Raw genomic sequence first — 20,460 nt, 5'->3', positions numbered from 1 at the left:
AGTTATGTTTTTTTTTATTAATCTTTCACTTGAAGTAAGAGTCTCACATGATAAAACTGATGTTATTTTATACGTTTCTGAGGCTACAATTCACACTGGCTCACCAAAAATGTAAAAACTGTGCTAGTCTCCAGTGAGTCTGGGCGAACAAATCTCCTGCAGCTTATGAGATGAAAAACTGCTGGCAATGCGCTGAGATAATGCTAGCATATGATATTGTCTTATTAAAATCAGGATAAAAAATAATAATAATTTATTATAATTATGTTTTGTAAATTGACAATAAAAGTATCTTTTCAAAATCTACTGCGCTTACTTTTTCTTTAATTTAGACCTCCAGCACACTTTTGCAAGGGAGTTGAGAGATACTCGAGGAGAAGAAAAGGGTAAAGTGACACTGGAGTGTGAGACCAGGCGGCCTGCGAAGCGTGTGACATGGCTAAAGGGCATGGTGGAGCTCAAATCTGGGAAGAAGTATGTCATCAAACAGAGGGGAGTGGTTCTATCCCTTACCATCTCCTGCCTAGAGAAAACAGACACGGATATTTATGTGTGTGATGTTGGTACCATGCAGAGCCGGGCACAACTTACTGTGCAGGGTGAGTCAATATGCAAAGTGTGTTAGTTTGGTAGGATCACTGCTGATCAACCATGTTTATTTCCTTTTAAAAAGGTCCCTATGCTATGCCATATAAAATAAGTTTTTGCTGAAGTTTCTGTCATTATACACAATATAGCAGAAAAAACCCAATAGCTGATTTATTTAAATAAAGTAATGCAAGACCTCAATAGTAAGCAGCTATTAATTACTGGGGGGGGGGAGGGGGTTTGGCAAAAATTCTGGCTTTTTTTTTTTAAAAAAAGCTCCCAAAATCTATTGTGATTATAGTGTCTCTTTAAAAGTATTCATTCAAATTCTAAGTATTCATGACTTTTTAAGGTTTTTTGATTTTGCCTCATTATAATTTATTTAGTAGGAATTATGTGATAAAGCAAAAAGAGATGGATAACCGTGTAGCATAAGCAAAAGAATACATGGTTTTCAAAATATTTAGAAAGAAGAATCTGCAGATGTATTCAACCCCCTAAACTCTTGTATTTTTGAATTAACTGCAGTTTACTACAAGTCATTTAGGAGACACCAAAAATATGGAAATGTGGCAAAGTTATAGGTCAGAATGAGAATCTATTGCAGTACTTGAAAATTGATCTTAACAGACACTTTTTAGCACATTAAACTGAACTTTAGTAATTTAGTAATAAAGAATAGATATAACTCTCAAGCTCTAGATTTGAAAAGCAAAAAACCAAGGAAGATTTGATCTACAAAATATTGGCTCCGCTTGGCTTTATGTAAAAGCCCAGCAGACTTTTCAGATTTTTATCAATAAAAAATAAAAGTTTTATTTGCTAGTCAAGTATTTTGATAATCTCAGGTACCATCAAATCCAGATAAAATGCATTGAAGATTGTGGTGATGATGTGACAAAAGTTTAAGAGCTGATAATAACTACTGTATTTAGTCTTCATGTGGTTATGACTTTTTCTTATTTCAGGTCAGAAGGTGATAATCTTGGATGAATTAGAAGATGTGGAGTGCCTTGAAAGTGACACAGTAACATTCAGGTGTCGAATTTGTCCCGATGACTATTGGGGAGTCAAGTGGTATCTGGATGAGACTCTGCTTTATACCAATGAGCTCAATGAGATCCAGGTGAAACCAGGAGGCCTCCACACCCTTACATTTAGACAACTTGCCCGCAAAGACACTGGTACTATTTCGTTTGTAGCAGGGGACAAAAGATCTTATGCCTCACTGCTAGTTAGAGGTAAGGACTTTGACCTTTCTATGAAATTTTTATATTTATTTACGCTTCAGTCAGAGATAATAAGTCCATTTGTCTTCATGCTACCAGAGAGGCGTCCTACCATCATCAAATCACTGGAAGACTGTGAGGCTTTTGAGGGAGGAGGCTTAGTTTTGTCTTGTGTGACGTCCAAGCCATGTCACATCTTGTGGTACAAAGATGGCTGCCTGATGTGGCACTCCTCCAGATACTTCACCACCCATTCTGGCTGTGAAGCCCGACTGACCATTCGAGAGGTCAGCAACAGTGATGCTGGGGTGTACGAGTGCAGCGCTGGCTCTGTCACAACCACAGCTGTCGTTACTGTCAAAGGTATGAACATAAAACGTGTAACCTATTTTTACCATGTCTTGCTTATTTACTAAAGTCTAAAGTCTATGGATAGCAGGTTTTTGTAAAGGTCTCTGTCTTCTTCAGCCATCCAAGCAGAGTTCACCCAGCCTCTGCATGCTGTGGAGGCCAAAGAAGGAGAAGATGTTACACTAACCTGTGAATACTCTTTACCTGGAGTCCAGTTTCATTGGAAGAAAGGTTTTGAGAACATCCGACCTGGAGAAAAGTATGTCATGAAACAGAGAAAAACCATCATCTCTCTTACCATCAAAGCACTTCTCCCTGAGGACTCAGGAGAGTACACATGCCATTGCAGGCAACACCAGACGAAGGCCAGTCTCAAAGTGCATGGTAAGCTATGTGAATATAGTTTTTGTTCACACTGTTTTACTGAAACACTTTGTGTTACTAAGTATGTATTTCTTTTACAAATACTCAGCAAGAGACACTGAGAAGTTCTTAGGTTTTACATTTTTAAAAGGATTTGTTACTATAATTGCATTATCATTTTACAACACTTTTCTGTAAAAAAAAAAAAAAAGAAGCTTGAAAACAACAACAAAAAATATATTTTTTGTCTGTTTTGTAGTTGTGATCTGAGAAGTTGAACGTTCAGTATGTTCTATGTTTTTTCCAGCTATTCCCATTACATTCATTCAGAAACTGAAGAACCTGCAAGCTGATGAGGGCAGCAGTGTGATATTGCGCTGTGAAATTTCTAAGCCTGGAATACCGGTAGAATGGAGGAAGGAGCACGAACTGCTGAGGAACGGTGTCAAGTTCCAGATGAGGAAAAGGGAAACCACTTTGGAGCTTCTGATTTGGAAACCTGCACCTGAAGACAGTGGGGTGTACAGCTGTGAGTGTGCTGATCAGATAACATCTGCCACAGTCAAGATCACCGGTAAAATTTTATTACCTAATGAGCTGAATGATAGGTTTAAGAATAAACTGGAGTTAGCTGTCTAACCAATGGTTACATGTAACTCCTCAGCTCTGCCAGTCACCTTCAAACAGAAGCTGAGGAACGTGTTGATTGAGGAGGGCAACACCGCTATATTTCGTTGTGAACTCTCCAAGGCTGGTCAAACTGTAGAGTGGAGGAAAAATCGAGACCGAGTCATCAGGAACGGAGAAAAGTATCACGTGCGACAGAGAGACATACTTACTGAACTCAGGATCATTGATGTGTCTCCTGAAGACAGTGATATCTACACTTGCATCTGTGGAAACATTGAGACAACAGCCACCCTGACTGTAAATGGTAAAAAAAAAAAAAAAAATTACATAAATGCACACAATGCAAATCAAGTGTTTGTTTTTCAGTTGACGTGATTCAGACTTTAGGTCATTCTGGTTATAAATGATATTAATAAAGAAAAAAGAAAATTAGGCTAAAACATTTTATATTTTGGATCATTGGCCTCTGTTAGAATCACTAGATTCTATCAGATTGACATTCTTTTAAACTGGTTTAAATATTATTTAGGTAAAATAGAGTTGTATGCTGATGACATCCTCCTTAAATCAAGCTGGTTTAGAAACAACAGCCATTTTACAATGTCTTTTAGTACGGTGTATTAAAGGAGAGAAATGAATGCAAAGACACAGGGATCAAATGTTTTTAGACTCTCTCAAAAGGTCACTTTTATTCTTCAACTTAAACTTATCAACGTACCTTTATTTATTCATTTTTTACCTTTTAGCCATTCCTGTGACCTTCAAGCAAAAGCTGAAGAACCAGCAAGTGGAGGAAGGACACAACATCACACTGCAGTGTGAGATTTCAAAAGCTGGCGTCCCAGTTGAGTGGAGGCTTGGAGGAGAGCAGTTGGAGAATGGAGATAAGTACCAGATAAAGCAGAGGGATTCCATCCTGGAACTGACCATCAGGGATGCTGTGCCCGAGGACAGCGGCATCTACACCTGTGTGTGCAGAGAGCAGAAAACAAAGGCCACTGTAAAAGTCATTGGTATGGTTTTTTGAGACAATTTTAATACATTTTATCTTCCTAAGTATTCAGTGCTTGCCAGAAGTTTACAAACATGCAACATGTGCATGAAGACAATATTAATTTTGGGCTTTAAAGACTGCATTGAATCAATATTTTTCTAGGTTGTAGTGGTAAAACATAAAAAATGAGTGCACGAGCTTGAACATAATCTTTTACCAGATTCACACAATGTAAGCTAAATTCATAAATACATACCCTCCTTGTGGAAACAGTATTTGGATGAAAATCTCTGCAAGATTTTGAAAAACAGCAGAATTCACATCAATAAGGATGTAACAAACAATTCTCACTGCATGTTAGACCATTCCTATTGGTGACATAAGAGTTAATTAAATTGGTGGCGTGGTCTATGCATGGTCCAAATGTTTTACATTTTGTTGAGGGCTACTTATCTTTAGCCTGATTTATCCAGTGGAGTGTGTTTGGAGTGTATTTGGGATCATGGTCCAGTCAGAATACCCAAACACAAATAAGATTTGCAAATGCCCACATGGAAAACCCGAAAGCCTTCAGAATATTTTGTTGTTGGTGACAGTAAGAGTATTTTGGATTATAGAAAGGGAGACTTGCACACATAATAACACTGTACTGTCAAGCATGGTGGTGGTGATGGTGTTGTTGGTGGCTGATAAAACTATGTAGTCTAAATATCATTGGAGATGTATGGATATATTTGAGTCTGTATATTTAATTTGAAATATATGTGAATTAGGGAAAAGTTAAAAATAAATTGAAAAAAATTTATGTTTTCAAAACTTATATATTTGTATGTTGCACCATCATTCCACCCTGGAAAAAATTAAAATGCGTCATTAATGCATCATCAAACTTAGCATGGCATTCATGCTAATCGTGAGTATTTCTAAAACTACTCCCCAGTACTGTACTGGAGGAGTAGATTTCTTTTAAACTACTATGCCTTTCCCTTGCTTGGTTTAAATTCTCTCAATTATTTCTGTTTTAATAGCAGTTCCTGCCACATTTAAAGTGAGTATGAAGAGCCAAGAGGTGGAAGAAGGGAATAGTGTGACTCTACAATGTGAGCTGTCAAAGAAAGGTGTCCCTATTCAGTGGCTGAAAGAGGGGCAGGTGCTGTCTGAAGAGTTAGGCTGTGATAAATACCAGATAAAGGTTGAAGGAAGGAAAGCTTCAATGACTATTTTCAATGCACAACTAGATGATGCAGGAAAGTACAGCTGCATTACTGGAGATGAGAAAACCACAGCGGAAATCAGAGTCAAAGGTAAGTTGGGATATAAAAATAAACCTTCATAGCAGTTATACAGTTTTGTGAATTACAAGAGAATAAGAGCAGATCACCACGTTTGTTTAACCGAGGACGCCAAATACCATTTTCTTTTTCAAAAACGCCACTACAGTGCTTCCTGTCACATTCAAACAAGAACTCCAGCGCCTGTCGGTCAAAGAAGGAGAGTGTGGAGTTTTCTGCTGTGAACTCTCCAAATCTGGAGCTGCTGTGGAGTGGAGAAAAGGCAGAGTGATCCTGAAACCAGGAGAGAAATATGAAATGAAACAGGAGGGCCATCTAACTAAACTCATTATAAACAACGTGGAGGAGAGCGATGCTGGCAAATACACCTGCAAGACTAAACACAGCCAATCCACTGCTGAGCTCAGAGTGCGAGGTGAGAGCAAAATCTTTATGGCTTCTAAAAATACACCAGAACACTTTCTATTAATTATTTCAAAGATTACATTCTTCTTTCTGTAAAATTGATTTGCCATGTATTCAACAGAATCACCTGAGCGCAGACGTCAAAGAGGTCAGCCTCAAAATAAAAACCAAAAAACACACTCTCACAGTGTGAGCTCCTTTATGTCTTGAAACCCTATAGAAGACTTTTTGCTTCATATCTCCACCTATTTATCCTAAACATAGCTTAATGTAGCTGTGCTCTCTGTTCATTCTGCCATATTGTCCTTTCCTGATGTATCCTTGACTCATTAGTAACAATTGTATTTTGCACAGTCTGTTTCTTCATGTAAGTGAAATTACATGCCAAACATGGTAGATCTTAAAAATGAGACACCCTTGTAGAAAATACCTGTTTGTATGAGAGTAAAAAATAGGAAAATTATAAATCACTTGAAAATATTTTTGAACTAGGACTTCAGCTAAAGGAATGGCATGAGCAAATATAAAAAAAACATTCAAGGACAATTGAACATTACTTTATCTTAAGTAATGTTCAAAGAAATCTCCAGATTTCTTATTGTGTATTTTAGGTATTTACCCAAGATGACTGAAAGCTGAAATTCAATTAAAGACACTTAAACACAATATTAGCTTAGATTGTATATTATGTTAATTAAACAACATATGGATTTAAGACGGAAAAGTTTTTAAATTATTATTTCTTCTTGTTTTTTTTGTTTTTTTTTTACTAAAACCAGGAATTTCAACAGGGGTGTGTACTTTTCTGAGATCCACTGGAGTCATTCCACATCAAAACAAGGGTGTGTTGTGTCATGGTGCCAACTAGTTAAAGACTCATGACCTAAATTATAATTATTTTCATGTAATCTGGTATAAGTAGGTGATATCTACTTATGACCTGAATAGATAGAGATCATTATGAGCATGACAATTCATGTGAGGACACCTACCTTTCACCTGAGACATCCTCCATTCCCTGTCATTACTGCCATCGGTTTTATCCTCTCTCATGCTTAGTACCATGACAAATAAATAACTGTTTTGTTTTTTTTGTTACTGACAGATCTCCCTCCACGCTTCACGTTACCATTAGTTAACCAGGAGGTCACAGAGGGCAACGTTGTGGCTCTGCACTGTGAGCTCAACAAGCCTGCTAACTCAGTGGAGTGGAGGAGAGGAGGACAGCTACTCAGGAACGGAGACAAGTACCAGATGAGGAAGAAAGACCTGCAGGTGGAAATGAAGATCACAGACCTCACAGTGGAGGATTCTGGAGATTACACCTGTGTATGTGGGGAAGAAAGGACAACAGCTCAGATCACAGTCAATGGTGCGTGCAACTTCATGTAGTTTAAATTTTTGTCTCAGGTCACAGTCTGAATATATTTGTTTTATTTAATGTAGAAAGGCCTATTAAATTCATTCAAGATCTGAAGAATATTCAAGTACAGGAGGGAAACGGCGTGGCACTCTCTTGTGAGCTCTCCAAACCGGGCTTCCCAGTGCAGTGGAAGAAGGATGATGTTGTGCTGACCAGTGGTGAGAAATACCAGATCAGGCAAAATGGCTCCAAGCCAGAGCTTCTCATCAGGAAAAGTCTCCCAGAGGACAGCGGCTCTTACAGCTGCATTTGTGATGATGTCAAAACTACAGCAAGTGTTGCAATTACTGGTGAGACACACCACTACCATCTCAAAATGAAATCATCTTGTGCATTGAAGATGTTGTAATAGATCTAGGTTTTCTTCCCTCAGCAATTCCAGTGACATTCAAGCAAAAACTGAAGAACCAGGAAGCAGTGGAGGATGGTTATTTAACATTACGCTGTGAGCTTTCCAAACCTGGACAAGCAGTAGAGTGGAGGAGAGATGCACAACTTCTGAAGGATGGAGAAAAATACCAGATAAAGCAGGAGGGCCGAGCAGCAGAGTTGCTGATTAGAACTGTAACCCTTGCAGATGCAGGAGAATACATCTGTTGTGCTGGGACTGCTATGACTTCAGCTGACATCAAAGTTAGAGGTATGATTCATGTTCTACGTATGGGGAAGACACAACATTTTCTGCAAAGTAAGAACGTTAAAGACATTTAAAATAGATTATCTGTATATAAACCGTCTACAATATTTTCCAGCTCTTCCTGTGACATTCAAGAAAGAAGTTGAGAATTTGGAGGTGAAGGAAGGAGACAGCGCAGCTTTCTGCTGTGAGCTCTCCAAACCCGGAGCTCCAGTCAACTGGAGAAAAGGCAGAGTCATCCTGAAGTCTGGTTACAAGTACGAGATGAAACAAGAGAGAGATCTCACCAAGCTGATCATCAACAACGTGGAGGAGAACGATGCTGGAAAATACACCTGCAAAACAGAGGACAGCCAATCCACAGCAGAGCTCACAGTCAAAGGTTAGAAGAAATAAAATGTGCTGCTTTTCTAAACATGAGACATATATTACCTGTTAATTTCAGCTAGTAGTTTATATGTAAAATAACACTTTTTTTTGTTGAAATAAGGTATTTTTCTATAGTAAAAAAAAAAAAGTTCAGCTATTAGAGCATACTAAATACAAAATCTTGAATAAAAATTTTAGGACTAAACAAAAAACCCAAGGCAACGTAAATAATAAACATTTTATTCATATTGCAGCTCCGCCCGTCACATTCAAAACAAAGCTAAGGAACCAGCAGGTGGAGGAGGAAAACAACGTGACGTTGAGCTGTGAATTGTCAAAGCCCGGCCTCGCTGTGGAGTGGATGAAAGGGAAAGAGGTGCTGAAGAGTGATTTCAAGTACCAGATTAAAAATCGTAACAGCATCATGGAGCTGACCATCAAAAACACCCAGCTGGAGGACAGTGGGCTCTACAGTTGTATGTGTGGAGATGTCAAGACCACAGCACATGTCACAATTACACGTAAGAATACTTGCTAAATTTTAAATCTCATGAGATGAAACAACTTCCATGTCTGAGAGAAATTATCTTAAACTGAGTGAAAATCAAGACACAATAGTTTTTCTTCTCAACTTTTTTTTACTTTTTAGCATGATGCATGATTTATATTTCCCCTCCTCAAACTGTCTGCACCACAGCAGCTTAAACTTATTCATGTTGCAGAGGAAACTTAATGACTGTATTTTAGAGTTTTTTTTTATTTTTTTACATAAACTATGCTTCTGTAATGTACATTTATATTTATGAATGATACTAATAAAAAAATTTGAATTAGTGACACTAGGCAGTACTTTGATATTTAACCATGCCTTGACTTGCTGTACCTATACATTGCAGTACTTGAGAATTAAAACTACCTTTATTAGTATGTGGGTCTGCAGAGCTGCAAAGTCCAAATATTACAACAAGGGATGCGCTGTTTTTGCAGAACACAAGACCCCGGAATTATGTACAATACTTGACCATTCAGATCATCAATCCCAGCAAAATGGGACACTTGCTAATTTTATGATGGAAAGCACTTTGAACTGCCTTGTTGCTGAAATGGCCTATAAAAATAAACTGGATTGATTGATTGAATTGTAGCTACCCGAAAGCAAAGATTTGGAGAAACTTTATGCAGTATGAGAAATATATTCTTTGTCTTGAACTTTTAGGAAGGTATAAGAACTTATTCTAGTGAAAATTAACTAATTGAGGGTACATAACCCAGGCATTTTATAATGCAGCACAGGCCAGTCTGGCATTATTCAGTTGAGGTTCTAATTTATTTCAAAGTTAGCCAGACATACTGTATTTTCCATCTAAACCACAACCTAAGCTATGTTTTCTCAAAGTTTTGAGTGGTGAAAATGTATTTGTAGTGATAAATGCTGCAATAATTGTGAAAATAAAGTTTTTTGACCCTATGTTTCCCCCAGCCATCCCTCTAACATTCAAACTGGGTCTGAAGAACCAGGAGGCTCCGGAGGGAGGGAATGTGTGTCTGCGCTGTGAGCTGTCCCGGGCCGGAGTGCCCGTTCAGTGGTGGAAAGGGGAGGACCAGCTTTACCACGGAGGGAGATTCCAGATGACACAGAAAGGGAAGATAGCTGAGATGACCATCAGAAACATACAACCAGAGGATGTTGGAGAATACAGCTGTGTATTTGGAGGTCAAAAGACAACAGCTGAAGTCAATGTGAGAGGTAAGGGAAATTTGATGCTTACATTGTGTAGACTTCAATTTTTTTCTTAATCCTTTTAAGGTTGGGATTCACATTTTTTTATTTGAACTGAGCTCATTGTAAAATCTAAAATCAAAGCTGCATTCACCCTGACCTGCAAGACTAGTATATACTATTTAATAAGCCAAAATGATGATAGAGACTAAAGAATTTGGCTCAACTAGACTTTATTTACAGCTTTATTTACCTCATGACTAAATACTTTATTTTATCTCATTTTTTTAACTTGAAATAAAGTAAAGAACAAAGGAAATTAATAAGCTAAGTAATATTAAGTTTTGGTAAATACAATAATTTTTGACACACTGATTAAAAAATACACTGTATAATTATCTAACGCCCACCCAAGCCCTTGAGTGAACAATAATCTCACATGTTTGTGCAAATGCAATTTTCTCATTTTGTGTTTACCAGCTGCAGCATCTGTGTACTTTGAGAAGGAACTAGAGAGCCAAGTGGTTATGGAGGGGAAATCTGCGCTCATGTCCTGTGAAGTTTCTAGTGCTAACGTTCCTGTCACTTGGAAGAAAGACAGCACTGTGGTGGAAAACGGTGTGCATTACATAGTGAGAAAAAAAGGCCCTTTGCACACTCTGGAGATTAAGAAACTGCAGCTGACAGATGCTGGAGAGTATTGCTGCATCACCAGAGGAAAGAAAACCACTGCCAAACTGATTGTGAGGGGTAGGTGAAAAGTATTATCCCTTTTAATTTTTATCTGATGTAAAAAAATTAACACCAATATAAATGAGTAAAAAGTGTTTGATGTAATAAACATGTCATGCATTTCAGCTTAAAAAAATCCAAATATTTTGGGGAGAAAATCCGTAAATTAAAAGAAGCTGTACACCCCTTTAAACAGTTACTTTTTTTCAAGCATCCAGTCTTCTTTGGTAGACACTTGCTCTCAATTTTAGAGAATCTGATTAACCAGAAGAACCTCAAAGCTTTTCTCGGTATTTGGTCATTTTGCATCACTGAGCTAAAATCAGAAAAAAGGTCAGGGATGATGTGAAGAGGCTGACAGTAACTGATTCAGCTGCAGGAATCTGTGACTAGTTTTGGACGTGTTTCGATATTAAGCTCTAGTGAAACATTGTGGGGGCAATCATGGTTGCTTTTCTTCAGATGGGGCTTGGGCTTTTGTCAAAGTGGAGGAACTTATAAACTGATTTAAAAAACAGTCAGTTGTGAAGCAAAATCTTTAGGTGTGCTGAAGCTGATCATTCTCAACTTCATTTATCTAAAGAGCTGTCTGGATATTGCTCCTTATTTGTCCACAGAGCGTGTCAAGATTGTGAAGGAACTGCAGGACCTAACAGTGACAGCTGGAGAAGATGCTGTGTTTGTGTGTGAGCTGACCCATGCAGATGTGAGCGAGGGCGTATGGTGGCTTGGTTCGAGCCCCCTGCAGAAAAATGAGATGAACCAGATCACGTGCCATGGACGCCAGCACCGCCTCGTCCTCACCATGACAACACCAGAAGAGACTGGCAATGTAGCATTTGTAGTTGGGGAGGAAAGGACCTCTGCAAAACTGTTGGTTCTCCCTAAGCCCAAAGGTGGGTAAAAAAGAGGGGGGGGACGAAGTGTAAGTCCAGATTAAATCATCTAGTTTTCATTTGAACTTATTTGAACTTTAACATTTGACTTCAAATGTTAGTTTTGTTTGAGGAGAAACCCAAAGACAGTGTCATCATGGAAGGAGAGACAGCTTTCCTGTCCTGTGCTACATCTGATTGCATCACCATGGTTACCTGGAAGCGCAACCATGTCCCACTTCGAAGTGGTGATAAATATGAGATGTGCAAGGAGGGTAAAGTCAATCGGCTTCTTATCCATGATGTGGAGCCCCAGGATAGTGGCATATATTCCTGTGATACAGGAGATGTGCAGAGCAGTTTCAAACTGACTGTAACAGGTAATTATTTTCTTTTCTTGTTATCAGGTTGAAAAGTCTAATTTTATTCGGTGGTCTTTTTCTAATTTGATTTGCATCAAACGTTTCTTCAGATATAAAATTTTACAAAACTTTCACTTTTGTATTTTATTACAGAACTTCCTGCGTTCTTTCAAGAAGAGCTACAAAGTGTAGAAGCTGAAGAAGGAGGCTCGGCCTGCCTCTACTGTGAGATATCTAAACTAGGAGTACCGATTCAGTGGAAAAAGGACAGGCTGCCGATAAGAGCCAGCAGGAAGTATGAGGTGAGGCAAGATGGCTGCTTTCTCCAGCTTTTCATCAAAAATCTTAAACCTGAGGACAGCGGCAGCTACACGTGTCAAGCAGGGAATGCAGAGACAAGTGCAACTGTGTCTGTAAGAGGTGCGTGAAGCTCAAAGGGTTCTAGGTTATTGGTCAAATATCAACGCCAGAAAATTTTATGTATTGTAATTTTCTCTCCAATCTTCACTTAGAGACACCTCCATTCTTCAAAAAAGAATTGAGAAGTTTGGAGGCTGAGGAAGGAGGTGCAGCTTTCCTGCAATGTGAGCTATCTAAACCAGGATTGTCTGTGCAGTGGAAGAAAAACAAACTGCCTCTTAGGTCAAGCAGAAAGTATGAAATAAAACAAGATGGCTGCCTGTTCCAGCTAAACATCAATGACCTGAAACCTGAAGACAGTGGCAGCTACACATGTCAAGCAGGAAGCATAGAGACGACTTCTAATGTGACAGTCAGAGGTGATGATCCAATTATTAGGGTGAATTTGATGGGGGGATTTAGCTTTTATAATAAACCACCAAAAATATATTTCAGCTGTTCACACATTTAAGTCATGCTGAATATATTTGATGTTAAAATATCTTATTTTTCCCAGAACTCCCAGCTTTTTTCAAGGAGAATCTGCAGAACATAAAGGCAGATGAAGGGGGTACAGCCTCACTTTTCTGTGAAGTTTCTAAGTCTGGAGTTTCTGTTCAGTGGAAGAAGAACAATGTGACTCTGAGAGCCAATAGGAAGTATGAGATGAAGCAGGAAGGCTGCTTTCTACAGCTTAACATCAAGGAGATCAATCTAGAGGACAGTGGCTGCTACACTTGCCAAGCAGGAGGAGCAGAAACTAGTGCCACTGTCTCAGTAAAAGGTTTGTTATTTGGAAAATTGCAGATGAAACTTTGCAGTGTTAAATTCCTTAATTATTACACATATTTATCAAAATGTGATAATTGTAAATTTGAAATCAGTATTTTATACTCCACTAAACATTGCACTTCTATTAGGCATGTATTCCCCATCTTATTTTATATTTTTATGCAAATTACATCACATGTTCTTAAACTTTTGTGCATGATTTTGTATTTTCAACAGAGCTCCCACCTTTCTTTAAGGAGAATTTGAAAAGTCTAACCATTGAGGAGGGAGGGACAGCCGCCCTTTGCTGTGAGGTATCTAAGCCTGGGCTGCATGTGCAATGGAAGAAGAACAGGCTGCCATTAAGAGCGAACAGGAAGTATGAGATGAAGCATGATGACTGCTTCCTTGAGCTGTACATCAAAGATCTCACACTTGATGATAGTGGTAGCTACTCATGTCAGGCTGGAGATGTAGAGACTACTGCAACTCTGACAGTGAAAGGTTATAACCTTCTCCTCCCCAAAATAATTTGAAAAATAACTTTCAAGTTGTAGGTAGAGGAATAACAAAATATAAATGTTCTATATTTTCAGAGCTTCCCACCTTCTTCAAGAAAGAGCTAGTAAACATGGAGGCTGCGGAAGGTGGAGCAGCATCTTTGTGCTGTGAAGTGTCCAAACCTGGAGCTTCTGTGCAGTGGAAGAAAAACAAGATGCCATTAAGAGCCAGTAAGAAGTTTGAGATGAAGCAGGAAGGCTGCATAGTTCAGCTTCACATTAATGATGTCAAAGCTGAGGACAGTGGTAGCTACACATGTCAAGCTGGACCCGCTGAGACCACTGCGACACTATCTGTGAAAGGTTTGTTGGTTCAAAAAGCTCTGATGTTGATTTTGATGCACAATGTTTCTATTCAACAGAAGAGGATCAACTAGATAATAAATGCATTAAAATAGTTGGCAGTTGTGAGTTGAATTTCTTCATGTAATTAGTATGTTTGCAACATGCAAGATTTAAAATGTTTTATAATCATTTACAGAACACCCAGTTTTCTTCAAGAAAGAATTACAAAATATGAATGGTGACGAAGGAAGCATCATCTCTCTGTGCTGCGAACTTTCCAAACCTGTTCCTGTGCTCTGGAGGAAAAACAAATTGCCTATGAGAGCCAGCAGGAAGTATGAGATGAAACAAGAAGGTTCCATCATTCAACTTTATATCAAAGATTTAAAACTTGAGGACAGCGGCAGCTACACGTGTCAAGCAGGGAATGCAGAGACAAGTGCAACTGTGTCTGTAAGAGGTGCGTGAAGCTCAAAGGGTTCTAGGTTATTGGTCAAATATCAACGCCAGAAAATTTTATTTATTGTAATTTTCTCTCCAATCTTCACTTAGAGACACCTCCATTCTTCAAAAAAGAATTGAGAAGTTTGGAGGCTGAGGAAGGAGGTGCAGCTTTCCTGCAATGTGAGCTATCTAAACCAGGACTGTCTGTGCAGTGGAAGAAAAACAAACTGCCTCTTAGGTCAAGCAGAAAGTATGAAATAAAACAAGATGGCTGCCTGTTCCAGCTCCACATCAATGACCTGAAACCGGAAGACAGTGGCAGCTACACATGTCAAGCAGGAAGCATAGAGACGACTTCTAATGTGACAGTCAGAGGTGATGATCCAATTATTAGGAGGAATTTGATGAAGAGATTTAGCTATTATAATAATCTACCATCTACAATCTTCACCAACTACAGTCATGCTAAGTATATTTGATGTTGCCATATTTATTTTTCCCAGAACTCCCAGCTTTTTTCAAGGAGAATCTGCAGAACATCAAGGCAGATGAAGGGGGTACAGTCTCACTTTTCTGTGAAGTTTCTAAGTCTGGAGTTTCTGTTCAGTGGAAGAAGAACAATGTGACTCTGAGAGCCAATAGGAAGTATGAGATGAAGCAGGAAGGCTGCTTTCTACAGCTTAACATCAAGGAGATCAATCTAGAGGACAGTGGCTGCTACACTTGCCAAGCAGGAGGAGCAGAGACTAGTGCCACTGTCTCAGTAAAAGGTTTGTTAGTTTGGTAAATTGCTATGTAAATACTGCAGGAAAAAACTTTATTCAGAGAAAGACAATTTCATGCTGGCATTTCCTGCTATCCCACAGCTGGATCTTTATGTATTGCTTATCTTCTCAGAGCTTCCCCCGTTTTTCAAGGAGAATTTGAAAAATGTCTCCAGTGAGGAGGGAGGGACAGCATCCCTTTGCTGTGAGGTATCCAAGCCAGGGCTGTCAATACAATGGAAGAAGAACAGGCTGCCACTGAGAGCAAACAGGAAGTATGAGATGAAGCATGATGGCTGTTTCCTCCAACTTTACATCAAGGATCTCACACCTAAGGATAGTGGTAGCTACTCATGCCAAGCTGGAGCTGCAGAGACTACATCAACTGTGACAGTGAAAGGTTGCAAAACCAACAACAAAATTGTTAACTCTGTAAAGCCTCATGCGTGTATTTATTGTGCAATGTATGGTTATATCAGATGGTCTAAATGTTTTTTTAGTATTAAGAAAGAAATTAAAATTTTTGCTTATTTCACAGAACTTCCTCCTTTCTTCAAGAAAGAGCTAGTAAACATGGAGGCTGACGAAGGTGGAGCAGCATCTTTATGCTGCGAAGTGTCTAAACCTGGAGCGTCTGTGCAATGGAAGAAAAGCAAGATGCCACTAAGAGCCAGTAAGAAGTATGAGATGAAACAAGAAGGTTCCATCCTTTATCTACATATTAAAGATCTGAAACCTGAGGACAGTGGCAGCTACTCGTGCCACGCAGGGAATGCAGAGACAAGTGCCACCGTGTCTGTAAAAGGTTTGTGAAGCTGAGGTAGTTCTGAATTACCTCAGCTAACACAGAAAATATTTAATTTATTGTAATTTTCTCTCCAATCTTCACTTAGAGACGGCCCCATTCTTCAAAAAAGAATTAAGAAGTTTGGAGGCAGAGGAAGGAGGTGCAGCTTTCCTGCAATGTGAGCTATCTAAACCAGGATTGTCTGTGCAGTGGAAGAAAAACAAACTGCCTCTTAGGGCAAGCAGGAAGTATGAAATAAAACAAGATGGCTGCCTGTTCCAGCTCCACATCAATGACCTGAAACCTGAAGACAGTGGCAGCTACACATGTCAAGCAGGAAACACAGAGACCACTGCAACTTTATCTGTGAAAGGTCTGTAATGAAACAAATTGAAATTAAGTCATTTGTGTCCTAACAAAGACACCCCAAATGATATTTTTTTTGTTTTACAGAACTTCCTGTGTTCTTCATCAAGGACATACAAAATATGAATGCTGAAGTAGGAGAGATGATCTCATTGTGCTGTGAACTTTCCAAACCTGGTGTTTCAGTGCTGTGGAAGAAAAACAAGCTGCCACTGAGAGCCAGCATGAAGCATGAGATGAAACAAAATGGTTGCCTCTATCAGCTTAACATCAAAGATCTCAAGCTTGAGGACAGTGGCACCTACACATGCCAAGCAGGGAGTGCAGAAAGCACCGCAAATGTGGCAGTTAAAGGTGTGTTTATTGTAGCTTTGGGCATTCATTATTAATTATTTATTAAATATGTTTTTGTCATTCTGTTGGTGACATTGAATTAGCTTAGGATCAGTGCTTTTCAAACATATTATGTGTCAGAAATTACTGCAGCAAGTGCTGCAGTATACCATATCTGCCAGTTACTGTACAAATATGCCACTGCTACAACATTTCGACAACTATTACTCAAATATGACATCAATGACAAACACAACATCAATCTCATACAACACAATGGAAATGATCTGTTAGTTCTGATGAATTTTCATTCACGTTGGCTTGTTGGATTCCTGAAGTAGAAGTGATGTCACTTCTACTTTCTGATTAAATTGGCTAAAGATTATCTAACCACTTATAACACTCACAGAGCATTTCATTCATAAAAATGGGGGAAAAAAATACAAGATTCTTGAAATTGAACAGTGTGATACCATTTATCCTTTCATACATGCATTGATCACACTGGAACAACATAAAAAGCTCCACAAATATTTCCACAATGTGATAGGAGTTGATCCTTTAATAAGACCTGCTTCAGTTTCGCATGTTAACTCTGTGTAACATACATTTTACTGACAACAACATATATGGCAAGACAGAACATAGTGTTTCAGTATTTAGTAAGATAGTTGTTGCTCTAAAAGGTTTGGTAACTACAGACTACTGAATGTGCAGTACACAAAACAATGAAGCCCTGAAAATGTATTATTCCCTTATTTGACGCTGTACTATATATGTTTCCTTCCAATCCATCTAGAGCTTGCTTCATTGTTCATCCAAGAATTACAAAGTGTAGAGGCAGAGGTTGGCAGTGCAGCCTCATTGTCCTGTGAGTTATCCAAACCTGCAGTCTCTGTACTGTGGAAAAAGGATAACATGCCTCTGAGAGCCGGAGAAAAGTATGAGATGAAACAAGACGGCTGTTTCCTGCAGATTAACATCCAGAAGCTCTGTTCAGAGGACAGTGGTAGTTACTCATGTCACGTCGGAAATGCAGAAACGTCTGCAAGAGTACAAATAAAAGGTGTGTATCTTTTTTTTTTTACCTAATCTTGGATGATTGCTCTAATAATGTTAATACTATTTTTTCTTCTGTGTAGCACCAAAACCTCCATCAGAGGAAAAGTCTAGAACAGCATTGGCACAGATGAAAAGTACTATTGGTAAACCAGCTCCTGCTTCAGAAATTGAAAGGCCCCACCTTCCAGATCCAAACCAAATTCCCCCTGAGCCCAAGAAAAGGACAAATAGGAAAGCATCTATTACTTCTGTCGAAAAAGACTCAGAGCAAGTTTTTGACATAAAGGTGTCTGTGCACAATATCAATAATGAAGTCCAACAGGGTGTCCAATGTGAAGGATCTAAAGTAGAGCACTTGGATGTTCCTCAGAATGGAAAAAAAGTGGAAAGGAGTGAAGACAAAGGGAGTGAAGTGCACAAGAAAGAGGCTAAGACAGTTCAGCTACCAGAGAAGAATTATAAGGCTGGCAGGAGAATTGAAAAACCAGCTTCACCTCTGGGTATGGAAAATGATCTTATGGAAAAGAGGCAACCAGAAGGAAGTGTAGGAAAATTTGTTAAAGTCATCCCTCCAGTAAATCAGTCAGAAAAGCTTGTGGGTAACAAAGTAGTTGAACTGAAAAAGACACAAAAGGGATGTGAAACTGAAAAGGGGTTTAAACAACAAGAAGACTCTTCAGAAGAAGCAAATGAAGTTAAACAGAAAATAACTCAACAAGCAACAACAATTTGGAGAAACAGTCAGGATGAAAAACATGTACAAGAACAGCTTAATGGGAAAGAAATAAACACAGATGTCAAACCTTCAAAAAACAAAGGTGAAGTAAGAAAGACAGAAGAGGAGACTTTGAAACCACCAGTAAGATCTAAGGCAAAGGTAGCATATGGAGAGCAATCACTCAAGTCTATTATGAATCAAACAGAGGATACAATTCCTCGACTAATCAAGACTTCTCTTAAGGATTTTGAAGATCGTAAAGAGATACAAAATGGGCAAGAGTTCACAGAGAAGATATTGACGCAAACACCCAGAGCAAACCAGCAATCAATAGAAGAGCCAGAAAAGGCAGATGAAATTCTTCAATTTGCACCTCCAAAACCACCTGAGAGGAGAAAGAGTAAAGTAAAAATAGGAATGGAAAGACAGGGGTCAAGGGACACAGAGACAGATCAAGATGATATACAGCCGAAAAGAGTTGGAGTAAAGTCCCCTGAGGAGAAGACAGACAAACAGCTAAAAAAGCCTTTAAAGAAAGATGTTGAAGAAATTTTAAAATTAGAAAGAAGTAAGTCTATCACAACTGATAGTGAAATGGAAAATAAACTTAAGCAACCAGTAAAACAACCAGTAAAACCAATTAAGAAAGAACCTGAAATTAAACTGGCTGTTGAGCCAATAAGAAGAGTGGAGGAAACAAAATCAACTAAGATGGAAGACAACATTCCTCTGCTCTACATTTCTGAGGAAGAAACTTTCTCAGAGGCCTTAACTGAGCTTCCTCCTAACCACATCCAACCTGCTGTTCTCGAGAGACAAACAGGACAGCAACTTATCCAGGAGATCCAGCCACCAGAACCGTCTCCCCTAGAGACTGACATCAACATAGACGATGAACCCGAAATGCAAGAAGCTGCCATTAAGATCCAGGCAGTATTCAAAGGCTACAAAGCTCGGAAAGGCATGCGACCAGTCTTTAAGGAGGTATTCAAGAACCAGAACGCAGATCTTCATGGTACACTTACATTAAAGTGTGTTGTCGATGGAAGACCCAGCACTGTGCGCTGGATGAAAAATGGCCAACATGTTATAAATGATCCTCGATGCCGGGTTGAAACAACAGAAAACGGAGAATGCACACTTGTGGTTAAGAACTTGAACAAAAGCGACAGTGGAGTTTATACCTGTGAGGTGGCAAATAAGTTTGGTGTGACTTCCTACAATGGAAACATAACTATAGTGAAGACTGTGCAACCTGTTCCTGCAGTCCAGAAGCCTATACACCCACCACTAGCAGCCATAACTCCTTTGCAGCTTGCTCCACAAAAGCCTGACACTCAGGACATGACACAGACTCAAAGTCTGACTCAGAGTCAAGCAGAGCTAGCTCCAACTTCAGATGCTGAAAATTATGTAGAAAGTGTGAGTGTTTCCCTGTGGGATGCCTACATCTTGACAGAACAGAACAATCAAACACTCATGCAAGAGAGAAGATCTTCCCTCATTGCTGTCAGCTCCTGTAAGTTGCACATTTGGTGTTTAGTTGTAAGCACAAACCAGGGCTATCACTAAGCCATGCAATTTCAAATCAAACCCTAAATTATATATATTGACAACTTTCTACCTTTAACAGTGTCAAGTCCCTCAGAGTATGACACAGCTCCTGATATAGTGGAGCCTGTTGAGACTATACCAGTGACACAAAGGTAGTTCTCCTTACATTGTCCCTACATTTTAATGCTCATCTTGAATGTTGTGCTCCTGAAACTAAACTGGTCTCTGTTGCTATATTATCAGGGAAGTACCAAAACCAGCTGATACAATGCAGCCAAAGGATAATAATGAAGAAACAGCTGCTCCGAAACCTCCTATGAAACTGCTGAATGTTAAAGGTCAGCAAATTAATTATGTTTTTCATAAATTTGTGTTTTTAATTGCTGTGACAAAGTACAAAAAACTATTCCAGAAATAACTTTACATTTTGAAATGTGCATTTATAAT

General features: G+C 38.9%; 1 protein-coding gene across 1 annotated transcript in view; it reads left to right on the top strand.

Moving 5' to 3' along the window:
* The window catches only part of obscna (obscurin, cytoskeletal calmodulin and titin-interacting RhoGEF a), a 44,144-nt gene that overhangs the window by 6,131 nt on the left and 17,553 nt on the right, over window positions 1–20,460 (top strand). The window contains exons 13-46 of the mRNA XM_044129975.1: window positions 333–599; window positions 1,557–1,829; window positions 1,917–2,180; window positions 2,286–2,552; window positions 2,839–3,105; window positions 3,196–3,465; window positions 3,908–4,174; window positions 5,184–5,459; window positions 5,596–5,862; window positions 6,958–7,224; window positions 7,299–7,565; window positions 7,649–7,915; window positions 8,028–8,294; window positions 8,536–8,802; window positions 9,762–10,028; window positions 10,482–10,751; window positions 11,351–11,629; window positions 11,731–11,988; window positions 12,124–12,390; window positions 12,483–12,749; window positions 12,887–13,153; window positions 13,378–13,644; window positions 13,737–14,003; window positions 14,182–14,445; window positions 14,538–14,804; window positions 14,933–15,199; window positions 15,327–15,593; window positions 15,732–15,998; window positions 16,087–16,353; window positions 16,434–16,700; window positions 17,479–17,745; window positions 17,822–19,978; window positions 20,093–20,165; window positions 20,257–20,351. Of these exons, the coding sequence (XP_043985910.1) occupies window positions 333–599; window positions 1,557–1,829; window positions 1,917–2,180; window positions 2,286–2,552; window positions 2,839–3,105; window positions 3,196–3,465; window positions 3,908–4,174; window positions 5,184–5,459; window positions 5,596–5,862; window positions 6,958–7,224; window positions 7,299–7,565; window positions 7,649–7,915; window positions 8,028–8,294; window positions 8,536–8,802; window positions 9,762–10,028; window positions 10,482–10,751; window positions 11,351–11,629; window positions 11,731–11,988; window positions 12,124–12,390; window positions 12,483–12,749; window positions 12,887–13,153; window positions 13,378–13,644; window positions 13,737–14,003; window positions 14,182–14,445; window positions 14,538–14,804; window positions 14,933–15,199; window positions 15,327–15,593; window positions 15,732–15,998; window positions 16,087–16,353; window positions 16,434–16,700; window positions 17,479–17,745; window positions 17,822–19,978; window positions 20,093–20,165; window positions 20,257–20,351 (10,620 nt within the window). The remainder of the gene's footprint in view (window positions 1–332; window positions 600–1,556; window positions 1,830–1,916; window positions 2,181–2,285; window positions 2,553–2,838; window positions 3,106–3,195; window positions 3,466–3,907; window positions 4,175–5,183; window positions 5,460–5,595; window positions 5,863–6,957; window positions 7,225–7,298; window positions 7,566–7,648; window positions 7,916–8,027; window positions 8,295–8,535; window positions 8,803–9,761; window positions 10,029–10,481; window positions 10,752–11,350; window positions 11,630–11,730; window positions 11,989–12,123; window positions 12,391–12,482; window positions 12,750–12,886; window positions 13,154–13,377; window positions 13,645–13,736; window positions 14,004–14,181; window positions 14,446–14,537; window positions 14,805–14,932; window positions 15,200–15,326; window positions 15,594–15,731; window positions 15,999–16,086; window positions 16,354–16,433; window positions 16,701–17,478; window positions 17,746–17,821; window positions 19,979–20,092; window positions 20,166–20,256; window positions 20,352–20,460) is intronic.

This window comes from Gambusia affinis, linkage group LG10 (assembly GCF_019740435.1).
Source record: "Gambusia affinis linkage group LG10, SWU_Gaff_1.0, whole genome shotgun sequence".
Classification (NCBI taxonomy): Eukaryota; Metazoa; Chordata; class Actinopteri; order Cyprinodontiformes; family Poeciliidae; genus Gambusia; species Gambusia affinis.
This window is presented reverse-complemented; position numbering and strand designations above follow the sequence as displayed.